This window comes from Musca autumnalis, unplaced genomic scaffold (assembly GCF_047663935.1).
Source record: "Musca autumnalis isolate F117 unplaced genomic scaffold, ASM4766393v1 scaffold_1, whole genome shotgun sequence".
Taxonomy (NCBI): domain Eukaryota; kingdom Metazoa; phylum Arthropoda; class Insecta; order Diptera; family Muscidae; genus Musca; species Musca autumnalis.
This window is the reverse complement of record NW_027411644.1, coordinates 223,114,200-223,127,273: the sequence shown is the minus strand read 5'-3', so window position 1 is coordinate 223,127,273 and position 13,074 is coordinate 223,114,200. Positions and strand designations below refer to the sequence as shown.

The 13,074-nt window shown below is 37.6% G+C and overlaps 1 protein-coding gene across 1 annotated transcript; it reads right to left on the bottom strand.

The window, feature by feature from the left end:
* Positions 1-11,921: 11,921 nt before the first annotated feature.
* Positions 11,922-12,784, bottom strand: LOC141391102 (uncharacterized). The gene is made up of 3 exons (XM_073964020.1): positions 12,622-12,784; positions 12,383-12,541; positions 11,922-12,305 (listed from the first exon to the last, which is right to left on the bottom strand). Exons 1-3 carry the CDS (start codon positions 12,718-12,720, stop codon positions 11,973-11,975), a joined length of 591 nt encoding a protein of 196 aa, XP_073820121.1. The 5' UTR covers positions 12,721-12,784; the 3' UTR covers positions 11,922-11,972.
* Positions 12,785-13,074: the final 290 nt, after the last annotated feature.

Genomic DNA, 13,074 nt, shown 5'->3' with positions numbered 1-13,074 from the left:
TGGCCCTCTTCTTATTTCAGAAAAAAATTGTCTATTCTTGCAATTCTGGAACAGACATCATGTGTAGTCGACATTTATCGTAAATTGATGACTTCAGACTATCCTCCAATTCATCCACTAATGAAAAACCTTACCCAGTAGATTAACTAAGAATGAAATTCCAACGATTTTTAAAATCGATTAATATCAGCGGCCTTTGATCGTGTTCTTTTTTATCTGCTCAATTAACAATTAAGTTAGGAATTTGACAAATAAAACAAAAACAAACCCAGCGAACCAAGAAAAAAATGCCTTCATTCGTCATTATAATAACGTGCAATATCTGCCGGTTAACGGTTTATTTCAGCTATCAGAATATTAGATTGGAATTTTTTGTTGGTACATACATACATATGTACATAGGTAGGAGAGGCCTTTACCATTCATTACTACATACATACAAACATCTGTATGTATGTTGTAGCTACTTCTACTGCCCCCAAAAAATATTAATATTGAAATGGAATTTTGTGGGGCACTCATTTTGATGATCTTTTTTGTTGTTTGTTTCTCTTGCGATTTTTAATTGCAAATGTCAAAAATTTCACTCATCTCCTCTCTCGCTCTCCATCTAGTTGTGAGTGAGCCAACAGTAGTAAACTCGCAAATATTTAACCTTAAATATTTGAGATGATTGTTTGTTTGGTTGTGGGTATCTGTGTGCGCTTTTTGCAGGTCCAAAAAAGCAGAGATAAAATTACAACATCGAGGGAACGAACTGCTGCCGTATGTGTTATGGGCTGATTTATTTTTTTTTTGTTCTGTTTCTTCCATTAATGAACCAAACAAACGGCATGTATCAACCAACACCTGCAAAAATACCATCATACCAGCGTCATTGCTTTGCCATTAAAACAGCACGCGAAGCATACAAATGAGTGAGAGAATGAGGAGGGGTGGCACATACTACAGCAAGCAGAAAACTTGCTTGATGGAGCGGTGGAGCTTTGCAAAGGCAACGACAATGAATACTCTACTATTGCTATTGTGAAGAAAGCCAACAGTAACAACTAAACAACACAACTAACCGACATTATTCATAAACAACACAAACATTTTTGAATACTTCAGCATATAGATAATAACAAAACAAAAAGAAAAACAAAGCACAACAACATTGGAATGATGAACTAAATGCAACAATAAAATAAGAATTAAATCGCCTTATTGCTGAAGCCCCAAAAAATAGTTGGCTGCCTATCTGACAGACTGGACTGCACGAATTATGTATGCGATAAACCTAAAGAAGAATCAAGCAATGGAGGGGGAGTTGTGAGAACCTTTAGTGGGCCTTGCTGTTGCTACTCCCTCTGGGTTGAGTTTTAAGTCCACTGCGTAAATTGAAATACAAATAAACATTCATGAAATGAAAAACAAAAAAACACATTTACACAAACAACAACACTGCCAGTCAAGCAGCAGTAACAACAACAACAATGACAACATTAATATTATAACAAGCGCATTAACTCACTTCAGCATTCCACTGGTAGTTTGCCAATTGGCCGTTATAACTGGGGGCGCTGTGGTAACACAATGATTTTTGTATTGAAAAGCAACACACACATCCATTACCCACACAGTGGGAGATACAAACAATTTAAATCACATGAGAGTACACGAATGGGCTTGTGAACAAAAATGTATCTCTAAGATACATTTTAAACACACAATTAGGTCGTTTACTTGTTCGCCCACTATGATTACGCTCCCAGATACAAAATCGCTCATAGAAATGGAGAATGAGAAGTGACTGTGTTGAATGTACTCTTTTTACTCAGTTCTCTATGCATTGGAGGAGATACATTTAATTTATTTAAATTCCTTTGGACAACAACAAATCCCATGCCTCGTTTCTTTCTGCTTCTTCTTCTCTTTTATTTAGAATGTTTGTGTTTCTGTACTGTTGCCTTATCTGAAGATGGACAAACCAATAGACATACAGGCATACATACCTACAGATACATAACACAAATGAACGGATAATATAAACAAATGGTCAGAGATGGCAATAAAGGCAACCAACCAGTCAGGCAATCGCTTTAAAATATTTTAGAGTTGCCTAATTTTAAGAATTCATTGGCCTTAATCATTGCCAAAAATCGGAATATTTTTGAAAAAAAAAATATTAATAGCTTCTATTTTGCCCTCCCCGAGGTATTGTCACCTTAAAGTGATGGGGGGTCCAGTAAGCGTGGTGATCCTTATAGCGATGCCAGCTGTAGTATAACTTCAGTTAGGGCCACCCTTGCCGATTAGATTGAAGGTGAACGCCGAATCTAAGAACTATCTACAATGTGTGAAATCAGCGATGGAGAAATATTATCGAGATACTACTACGGCAGATGAATTGACCACACCACATCAGCCCGAAACCCACATGATTACTTAAACAATTACAAGAAATATAGAAACAACATCCCAATAAGAATTGGAGAGTGGAACGTCAGGACGCAAAGAGAATCTTCAAAACTCGCAAATGATGTGGATCAAAATCAAAATCATAGGAATTAGTGAAATGCGGTGGTGAAGAGATGGAGAAATGACATCCTGCAAGGAAAATACGGTTCTTGTATCAAGCGGCTCACTATATAAAGGTGCACAATATGAGCCAGGATGGTGGCTAAAAACCAATCAACCGGTCCAATCAACCGCTTGCCCGAAACTCACACGATTACTAAAACAATTACAAAAAATATAGAAACAATATCCCAATAAGAATTGGAGAATGGAAGGTCAGGACGCAAAGAGAATCTTCAAAACTCGCAAATGATGTGGATCAAAATCAAAATCCTAGGAATTAGTGAAATACGGTGGTGCAGAGATGGAGAAATGACATCCGGCAAGGAAAATACGGTTCTTGTATCAAGCAGCTCACTATATAAAGGTGCACAACATGAGCCTGGATGGTGGCTAAAAACCAATCAACCGGTCCAATCATCCGCTTGCCCGAAACTCACACGATTACTAAAACAATTACAAAAAATATAGAAACAATATCCCAATAAGAATTGGAGAATGGAAGGTCAGGACGCAAAGAGAATCTTCAAAACTCGCAAATGATGTGGATCAAAATCCTAGGAATTAGTGAAATGACATTTGCCAAGGAAAATACGGTTCTTGTATCAACCTACTCACTATATAAAGGTGCACAACATGAGCCTGGATGGTGGCTAAAAACCAATCAACCGTCAGGACGCAAATAGAATCTTCAAAACTCGCAAATGATGTGGATCAAAATCTTAGGAATTAGTGAAATGCGGTGGTGAGATGGAGAAAATGACATCCGTCAAGGAAAATACGGTTCTTTAAGCGGAGGAATTTCATTATTTCGAAGGGAATGAAAAAGTCCCTTCATTCATTCATATAACACTGTTTCAGATAGAATAAAAAAAGCCCGTTTCTACAGCAAAATTCGAAAATATGTCACAATTTTTCAAGGTTACGCACCTACGGACATTAAAGATTATTTATGTATTTAAGGACACATTCTACGAACAACTGACAGCAATAATAAACTCAAGTGAAACTAGACTAGCTTCTAAAATAAAAAATACAGAACTGTATCCATTTGGCTTCAAATCACCAAGAGAAAATAGAAATGGATCGGGCACATGTTACCAAAATCACGCTAGATTGGAATCCTCAAGGCTCAACAAGACCAGGCCGCTCTAGAAATACGTGCCACAGAACAGTATCCCTAGAAATAAAACATATCAATAAGTCAGGGAAAGATATTTACTCCTAAACATCACCCCTAAACATCAAAAGCAATCCACATTTTAAATTCAGTCCACGTTTTACGGGTATTCTGAAGATCCACATTTTCCAACCGAAGTAGTTGTAATTTCTGAATTTGTCACATCAAAATATAGAAAACCTTTAATTCAAAAAATTTTACTTAGTGCATGTCAAAGCATGGCCCCTATATAACAGTTAATTTTTTTGAGAGATTTTAATTTAGCCCTTTTTGTTCTCAGGGGGTAAAAACCTTCCTGTAAGACAGTAGTCGCATAGATCTACTTTTTCAAAAGTACTTTCTAAAAAGTTCAGAATAAAATAACCGGTTAGGAAAAGATCAAAATCGGGCGGGGCCTATACCCTACATCACCACGACCTCAATATAATTTGGCGATAACTTTTCTAGACCAAATTGAGTCACTTTTTTCAAATTTCATCAGAATGTCTATCCAACTTTTTTTTTGGTGCGTCAACTACAAAAATCGTGCGAACATATATGGGAGCTATATCCAAATCTGAACCGTTTTGAAAATACTTTGGCCAACTTATTTCTAGTCCAACTTCTGTCATACATTTAATTTTTTATAAAAATTGGACATACATAGCGAAATTGGAGTACCAAATACCTAAAATCGGGCGAAAATGTATGTATGTGGGAGCTATAACCAAATCTGAACCGATTTTAATATAATTTAGCAAACTTTTTTCTACTGCAAATTCCGTCATATATTCCAAATTTATTAAAATTGGACACACGTAGTGTGATTGGCGCACATTTTTCTAGTCCGAATGCGGTGATATTTTCTCAATTGCATCAAAATCGGACAGAATTTGCGTGTTTGGTGCACCAAATACCTCAAATTGGCCGAAAATGTATGTGAGGGCTATATCAAAATCTAAACCGATTTTTACCAAATTAAATAGCGTTCGTCTTCCCAATTTTTCATGTGAATCGGACAGTAAATGCGTACAGGTCGCATTTGTTTGTTTTGTTTACAAAAATACATGGACAGAGGAGAGGGACAGACGGACGGACATGCGTAAATCGACTCAGAAAGTTATTCTATGTGTACCCCTCAAAGGAACTATGGGTCTGTCTCTTTTCCTTTTCCATGTTACAAACTAATGTACAAAGACATATACCCTTTACCACAGTGTGGAGTAGGATATAAAAACAAACAACATAAGTACAAATTTCCAAAAGTACCTCAATCCTACACTCCAAAAGAAATCTTAATTAAAAAATCCAAGATTCCAGCTCTATCCGTTCACCCAAATCTAAATTATAGCAAATTTAGTACCATTTAGTACTTTCCGTACCCATAAGTACGACTTTCCAAAACTACTTCAATCTTACAATCCAAAAGTAATCTTACTTCCAATTTCCAGGATTCCAGCTCTATCCGTTCACACAAATCCAAATTGTACCAAATTTTGTACCATTTAGTACTTTTCATTCACCCATATTCGAGTTGTACCAAATTTAGTACCATTTAATACTCTTTCCAAAGCTACCTCAATTTTATACTCCAACAGTAATCTTAATTCAAATTTTCAGGATCCCATCTCTATCCGTTCACCCAAATCTACGAATTTCCACACCACCACAAAATTCAAGTTTCCAGCTCTATCCGTTTACCCAAATCCAAATTGTACCAAATTTAGTACCATTTAGTACTTTTCGTACACATCAGTACGAATTTCCTAAACTACCCCCATTACCCAATTGTACACTTCAATAGTAATCCTTATTCCAAATTTTAGGTTTCCAGCTCTTCCGTGCCCTCTAATCCAAATTGTACTAAATTTAGTACCATTAATACTTTTCGTACACATAAGTACTACTTCAATCCCGTACTGCGACAGTAATCTTAATTCTAAATTTCAAGAGCTCTATCCGTTCACACAAATTCAAATTGTACCAAATTTAGTACCATTTAGTACACATAAGTATGAATTTCCAAAACTACCTCCATATCTAAATCCAACACTTCAACAGTAATCATAATTCCACACTTCAGGTTTCCAGATCTATCCGTTCACCCAAATCCTAGTTGTACTAAATTTAGTACCATTTAGTATTTTTCGTACACATAAGTACGACTTTTCAAAACCATTTTCTTACATCAAAACCACTTCCCAACCTTGATTCCGATACCACATTTCAATATTCTAGCTATATCCGTTAAAAATATACAATTGATACAACATTTAGTAACTTTTAGTACTTATAGTTGGAACTTACAAAAAGCCTTTGGTACATCTTTCTAACTCTCCATCAGTGACCCTCATTCCACATTTCAGAATTCTAGCTCTTCCCGTTTGCCGAATACAAAGGGTACCATATTTAGTACCTTTTAGTACTTTTCGTACCCTTCCAGTTCGAATTTCCAAAAACCCAGCCTTATCTCACCCCTACACACCAACAGCAACCCACACTCAAAATTTCAAGCTTCTAGCTTCAGCCGTTTCGTCTGGGCGATGATCTGTCAGTCACTCAGTAATTCAGTCACTCACTCATCACCAAGCTCTTTTATATTTATAGATAGATATGTACACGCAGAAAAATAAATGTTTGGATCTAAACATAATTCGTCTGTGTCCAAACAAATGTTTGGAACATTTTGTAACATATCTCAATTTTATTTGTTCGGGTACCAACATATTTTTTATGTTAGAACATATTTTTGATGGGTGGAGAGAGGATTTTTGTCAAAGAGAGTAACAACAGGGCTCTCGCGACTGCGGAATGCTGTTTTATAATAAAGAGCTGTATGTATGGTGTAATAGGAGACGCAGAAGATTTGGTGGTGTGTCTGCGGTAAAAAACGTGTGTTTCGTGCATTGTTGTTGTTAACCAACGTAGCAAGCGAAAAGAAAAAGAACGACTCGTGGAATTTTTTAGAGTTTAAACCCCAACTCGTGAAATTTTTTTTTAAGTTGGTGTTTAATATACCCCAACTCGTGAAATTTTTTAATGTTTAAACCCCAACTCCTGAAATTTTTTTAATTTGGTGAGGTGATATAACCACGGTAGGGATGGAAGAAGGTCGGAGCAAACCCTTTGTTTTGTCTTCGATTTACCTGCCTTACGAAACCCCGAACCACCACACGCAGAGAAAAAATATTTTTCGGTTTTGTTGGAACAAAAATATTTATTTTGGTTCCAAAAATGTGTTTGTTTTGTACAAATATTGTAATCCAAATCCAAAAATACCATCTTTTGTTCCGAACATAGAAAACAAAAACAACTTTCGAATTTCCGCAATATTGTAAAAATCGTTAACAATACCGATTGTAGGAACAATCATAATCTAAATTTTTTACAAAACATATTGTCAGCCCTGAAAACCAGATACTAAATTTTTTGATTTGAGTGTATATACTTCTCATATACACTTTCCACACAACTTTGATGTAAATATCGCGTATAATATTACGAGCATTGATGAACGCAATACATGGTTTGCTACTTTAGTTGACAACAAAGACAAACAAAAAGCCGCAAGCAGCCACCACAACATAAGGAATAATTAAACACCATAACAAACATGAAAAGGAAAGAAGAATGAAACAAAACAGAAACAAATAAAAACAAGAGTCTCACAAGTACATACACACAAAAACAAAGGTAAAGGCAGCATGTCATACAAACACACCACAACTCACCAAAATTGTTTTTTCAACACGGCATCGAATAGCGAGAGAAGAGAAACAAATTTTCGAAGAAAAGATAGAAATATTGTTCAGTTGACACAAACTATTTTTGGATTTACAATACTACATGAGGAATCCAACAATATGTTAACAATACATATTTTGCTCTTGGAATATTGTTGGATCAAACATATTTTTTTCTCTGCGTGCAGGCAAAGTCATTCAGGCTCTAGTGGATGAACTAGGGAGCATAGGCTGGGTCGTCCTTGGATGTGATGCAAATACCCACCACTTCCACTGGGGAAGCAGTGACACAAACGACAGAGGTGAGTGCATTTTAAATTTTATTTTAAAAAATAATCTAAGAATCTGTAATAGCGGTAACACTCCCACGTTTCAAAATAGATTAAGGGGGGAAGTCATTGACACAACCCTGACCAACATGGATGACTCCGATGTGGAGAATTGGAAAGTATCAGAATAGTGCTCCTTTTCGGATCACAGGATGATACTATTTCAAATCTCTATACTTGGGGTAACACAGAACTCTCATAGAAATCCCAGGAGGACGGATTGGGGTAAATTCGAAGCTCTGACGGCCTCAAAACTATGTGGAAGTGGAAGTAACACTCTCCACACTGTCGAGGAGGTTGAGAGAGCTGTGGATTCCCTAACCAAAACCCTTCTGACGAGCTATGAGGATTCTTGTCCAATCACCTATCCGGGAAGAAATCTCAACCGGTGTGGTGGCCAAACAATTAGCCAAGCTGCGTAAAGCAGCAAGGCAATCCTACAATAAAGCCAATAAGGTAAATTTCAATAAGTACAAGAGTGAAATCAAGAAAGCTTAGCGAAATTCTTGGGTTAGTTTAGCGAGTCGATAGCAGGAGTTGGTGAGGCTGCTAGGTTCCGTAAGATACTATCTAAGGACCCTAAATCCATAGGCAGTATCAAACGGAGCGATGGTTGCTGAACTAACTCCGGTCTAGAGACTTTGGATCTGCTGTCAGGAGTTCATTTTCCCGGTTGTGTTGACTTCGACGGAGCCTTGCCAACAGCAAGTCACAGTCGAGTCCGAACTGTCGAAGATGAACAACTGATTGACAAAATAACTAATAACGCAAGTATTCGGTGGGCGATCAACAGTTTCCAGCCTTATAAATGACCGGGACCGGATGGTATAATTTTCAAGGCTTGTTTATTGTTATCGTACATACCTGGTCTTTGGAAGGAGGTTAAGGTGGCATACATCCCCAAAGCGGGGAAGCCAAGTCATACTCTACCAAAAGACTACAGACCAATTAGTCTTTCTTCCTTTCTCTTAAAAACATTAGAAAGGTTACTGGATCTTGAAATTAGAACACAATTAAACCCGGAAAATAGAGCTTGTACTATTCACTAAGAAACGCAAAATTCCCAATTTCGAGCCTCCAGTCCTGGACGGGGTGGCCCTGAAACTGTCTACGGACCATCGCTTTTCATGGAAAAGAAATGTAGAGGAACAAACGAAGAAAGGACTCATGGTACTCTGATCCTGTAAAAACTCAATTGGGAAAAGCTGCGGTTTGAGACCACAGATCATACACTGGATGTATGTAACCGTGGTCCTGTCCATACTTACCTATGGTGGACTGGTCTGGTAGCAAGCTCTTGGGAACAAAGCGTTACTTTCCAAATTATCAAGTGTACAAAGAACAGCGTCACTGCTGATTACCGGATCGATTAAAAGCACTCCTCAAGCTGCTTTAAACGTCATCCTGGATCTCCAACCTTTGGACATTCTAAACCAATTTCAGGCGGCGAGAACTGCTTTTAGACTCCGGGAGTTAGGGTATTGGCGTTTGGACACTCGAATGTCCTAACACTAGTTGATAGTTGACTTGAGTTAGGTGACAATGGTTGCGTAAGCGATTATATGCCTACCTCATTCAAGTTTGACTCCTTAACTGTTATCTTCCCAAGCAGAGACGCATGGGCTGAGTGCATATCTCCTCTGGGCGGTCTGGCAATTTACACAGAGGGGCCAAGATGGAAGAAGGTACTGGCGCTGGCGTCTACTGCGAGAATCCACTAAACTCATATAAGCTTATCGATAATTGTAGTGTTTTTCAGGCGGAGTTTCTTGCTATCAAGAAAGCAGCTGAATTGGTGAAATGGCTTGAAGGCAGTCTTACAGGACCGGTAACTATATATGTCGATAGTCAAGCGGCCCTCAAGGCTCTCAAGTCACGGACCATAAATTCAAGAGCTATTCTTGATTGTAGGAGAGCTCTGCTATGTTGGGTTCCGGGTCACAGCAACATCATGGGAAACGAGGTAGCAGATGAACTGGCTCGAGGTGGCTCTAGGTCTATCGACTTATCAGTTGAATGAACCGTCCGGCCACCGATGTGCCACTACATCGGCAAACTTCGGGTCATCTTCAATGATAAAGCACATCAATGATGGCTATTGGACCCTGGTTGTAGGGTATCCAAGGCAATCTGGCCTGTGGTTTCTCGTCGAAGAACGGCTTCCCTCCTATCACTTGATAAGTTAGGCATGAAAATAGCGGTGGGACTTATAACAGGTCACTGCAGAGTGAGGTCCCTTACTTCAAAATGGGACGACAGTGGCACTGACTACTGCAGACTATGTGAAGATGCGGAGGAGGTAGAGACTGTCGAACATCTGCTTTGTAGGTGTCCCATGTTGCAAACAAGGAGATACCGTACACTAGGCAGATATGAGATAGACACTCTTACCTTCCGGTATAACATAGATCCTATCGTCCTATTCAACTTTGCCAGACATCTAGCATGGCTTGGCAAAGGTCCTTAACAACCCTTAATAATCAGACTCTTTTCACTTTTTCAGATAATTCCTTGGCGTCAATCTCTACATCTCCTACACTCACCATAGTCTCATCATCTCTTTCCTATCATCCTCATCTCATCAAGCTGCATCAACACTCTATCCTATCATCTCCTTCATCTTTAATCATCTCAAGAACACACCTCCATCATCTTTAAATCATCATCTCTATCATCTTTAAATAGTCCACACAGTTTGAACACAATGGACCAACGGTCTCCGAGTGAAGCAGTCACCTATTCTAATAGAGGGCTGCGCATCCTTGAACCTAAGCTAACCTAAACCTGGGTATCATATAATCGGCCCCGCCCGACTTTGATCCTTTCTTTACTGGCTTAATAATCCGGTCGAGCAACAAGGTAACTCATAATAGGATTATTGGACTCATGATTTTACATCGTTTAATGTATATCTCGTACTAAACCGCGATTTTCTTTAAAACATGTTTACGCGATTATAATATTTGCAAAAACGTGTGCCATAAATTACAGAGTAACGCGAGTAATATTGGTATTTTATCCAAAGCGGAATGTTGAGGAACATCCGAGGTTCTTGAAGAATCTATTTGAAATAGTTGTATATTGACGTATTTTTGATGGATGCTACTGAAATCGGATATGCACCAAAATCGTATGCATTGAAAACGCTAATTGTGGGTGTTCTCACTAGAAAGAAGGGCGGTTGGATTCTTGCCGTGAGCCTCGAAAATATTTCAGTAATGGAAATATTTTCCTCAAGATTCATCCACCAAGAAATATAGAAATTGAAAAAAGGAAGAATTTGATGAATTCTCAGCAACAAAAAACTCGCAATGCGGCTCGAAGGACCAAAATGAAAACGCCAATTGTGGGTGTTCTCACAGAAATGAAGGGCGGTTGGTTTCTTGCTGTAAGCCTCGAAAATATTTCAATAGTGGACATATTTTCCTCAAGATTCATACACAAGGAATATATAAATGGAAAAAAGGAAAGTAAAATGCGATGTATTAGAGGTTTGGAATAAGAACAGTAATGGTTCTTTATTGAATTCTTTGGCCAGGAACGACCGCTTACCAAGGACAACAGTATTGGTTGATGCTTAGTTGACAAGTGTTTATTGAAAGTAAATTACAAAGGAAAGTTCAGTAAGGAAATTCAAAGAGAAAACGAAAGCATACATGGCACAATTGTGGGCAGAGTTAGGGATGCCGAATACAAATATTTAGGAATAGTGAAAAATAGAAATAGGGTTGCCAGTTGGGGAAATCCGGCGTAAACACCCACTTTAAGATTGTTTGCATTGTGTGATGCAATTGACGACACACTTTGGCTGCTGAGTGTAACATTAAAATATGCATAAATATTGAAAGAGATTGAATCGCTGTATCTAGAAGCGGATGCGTATCACATTTCATGTTAGTTATTTCATTTAAGGAGGGAATAAACAGTTCGGCCCCACCAAATTTAACTCTTTTTTACTTGTTCAGCTTATTTATCGGCTTTAAGTGGCTATATAATATCTACTTATTCAATGTGAAATGCCCTGGTTAAAATATGTTAATAGTTTGACTTGCAAATTCTTACGGGAAGTTTCTACTTGAAAAAAAAAAAAATAAACCTAAAGATATTTTAAAGACATGCTTCTGATGTGGTATACAAAGGATAATCGTTTAATTTTAAAAACCAATTTACATATCAACTTAATTAAATTGAAACTTCAACTTGCGATACAAGAGTAATGGACCAATCCACATAGCCTTCACCGAATATTACGATTTTATAAAAACCTTCAACCATGTGATTAGGAAAGCCGTCATGAGTAAATTGACATTTTTCAAGGGTATAGACACCCTTCAGCAATGGTGGCTCAAATTTATCTGCAAACACCGGCAAATTAGAACATTCACGCAGTGTTTCCATTAGCATATCCTTGTAGAAACTATTTATTGCAATTAATAGGTGTTCACGAGGCATTTTTAAGGGTATTTCCCTGAAATCGCTGACACCATTACTGCTGCGAGAAGCAACAGCCTCTATCTGAAATAAGACATTTTATTTTAAACAAAAAAGTATGTATATATGTATCCTGGAAATAACATTTATAACGACATTACATAACATGGGTGATCCTCTTCAAAATCAACTTTCAAGGTAATTGAGCCTGATATGGCATAAACACCACGTGAAACTCGTCTGACACTTAAATCAAATTGCAATATATTCTCATCGGCTGAATAAGTCTCCAATGATTTTATTTCAAAGGTCCATGTTTTCTGTTCGACAGAAAGAAAGAAAGAACGTAATTTTAATGTCAACATTTTTAACACCTTACAATATATATGTAGATAATCACCTGATCGACCCCAGGTATCATGGCATTTATAAGGGCCACTGGACATAGTAGATGAACCACTAATTGCCATAGTCCTAATTTATTGAAATCAAAAACCATTATCACCACACTTTACTTCTTTAACTGGCTAGATTTTAAACTGCTTGCAACTCACACGGCAGCTAAACCTTTTATTTATTAATTGTGACTAGTTTGTGCGATATTTCGATACGATTCTACATATTAGAGATGACATGACATGCATCATTTGCTAACTATTTTCACTCACATGTTAGCGTAACATGCACTTCCATGTGGAAAGGCTATTATACTAATGATTAGACATCGGATTTTAGCATGTTTTTTTATTTCTTATCCGATTGGACTCAAATTTTGGATGTAGGCGTTGCGAGGGTCAGTTTTTCGATATTTGGGGTCATATCAAAAACATGCAAAAAAAAAAATGCAAAAAAT

Excerpts from the sequence above, each read along its gene's own strand:
- LOC141391102 (XM_073964020.1), bottom strand. The coding sequence starts at position 12,720 with ATGGTTTTTGATTTCAATAAATTAGGACTATGGCAATTAGTGGTTCAT. Across the intron at positions 12,542-12,621 it reads TGATACCTGGGGTCGATCAG|AAAACATGGACCTTTGAAAT; the intron begins GTGATTATCTAC and ends TCTGTCGAACAG. Across the intron at positions 12,306-12,382 it reads AAGAGGATCACCCATGTTAT|ATAGAGGCTGTTGCTTCTCG; the intron begins GTAATGTCGTTA and ends GTCTTATTTCAG.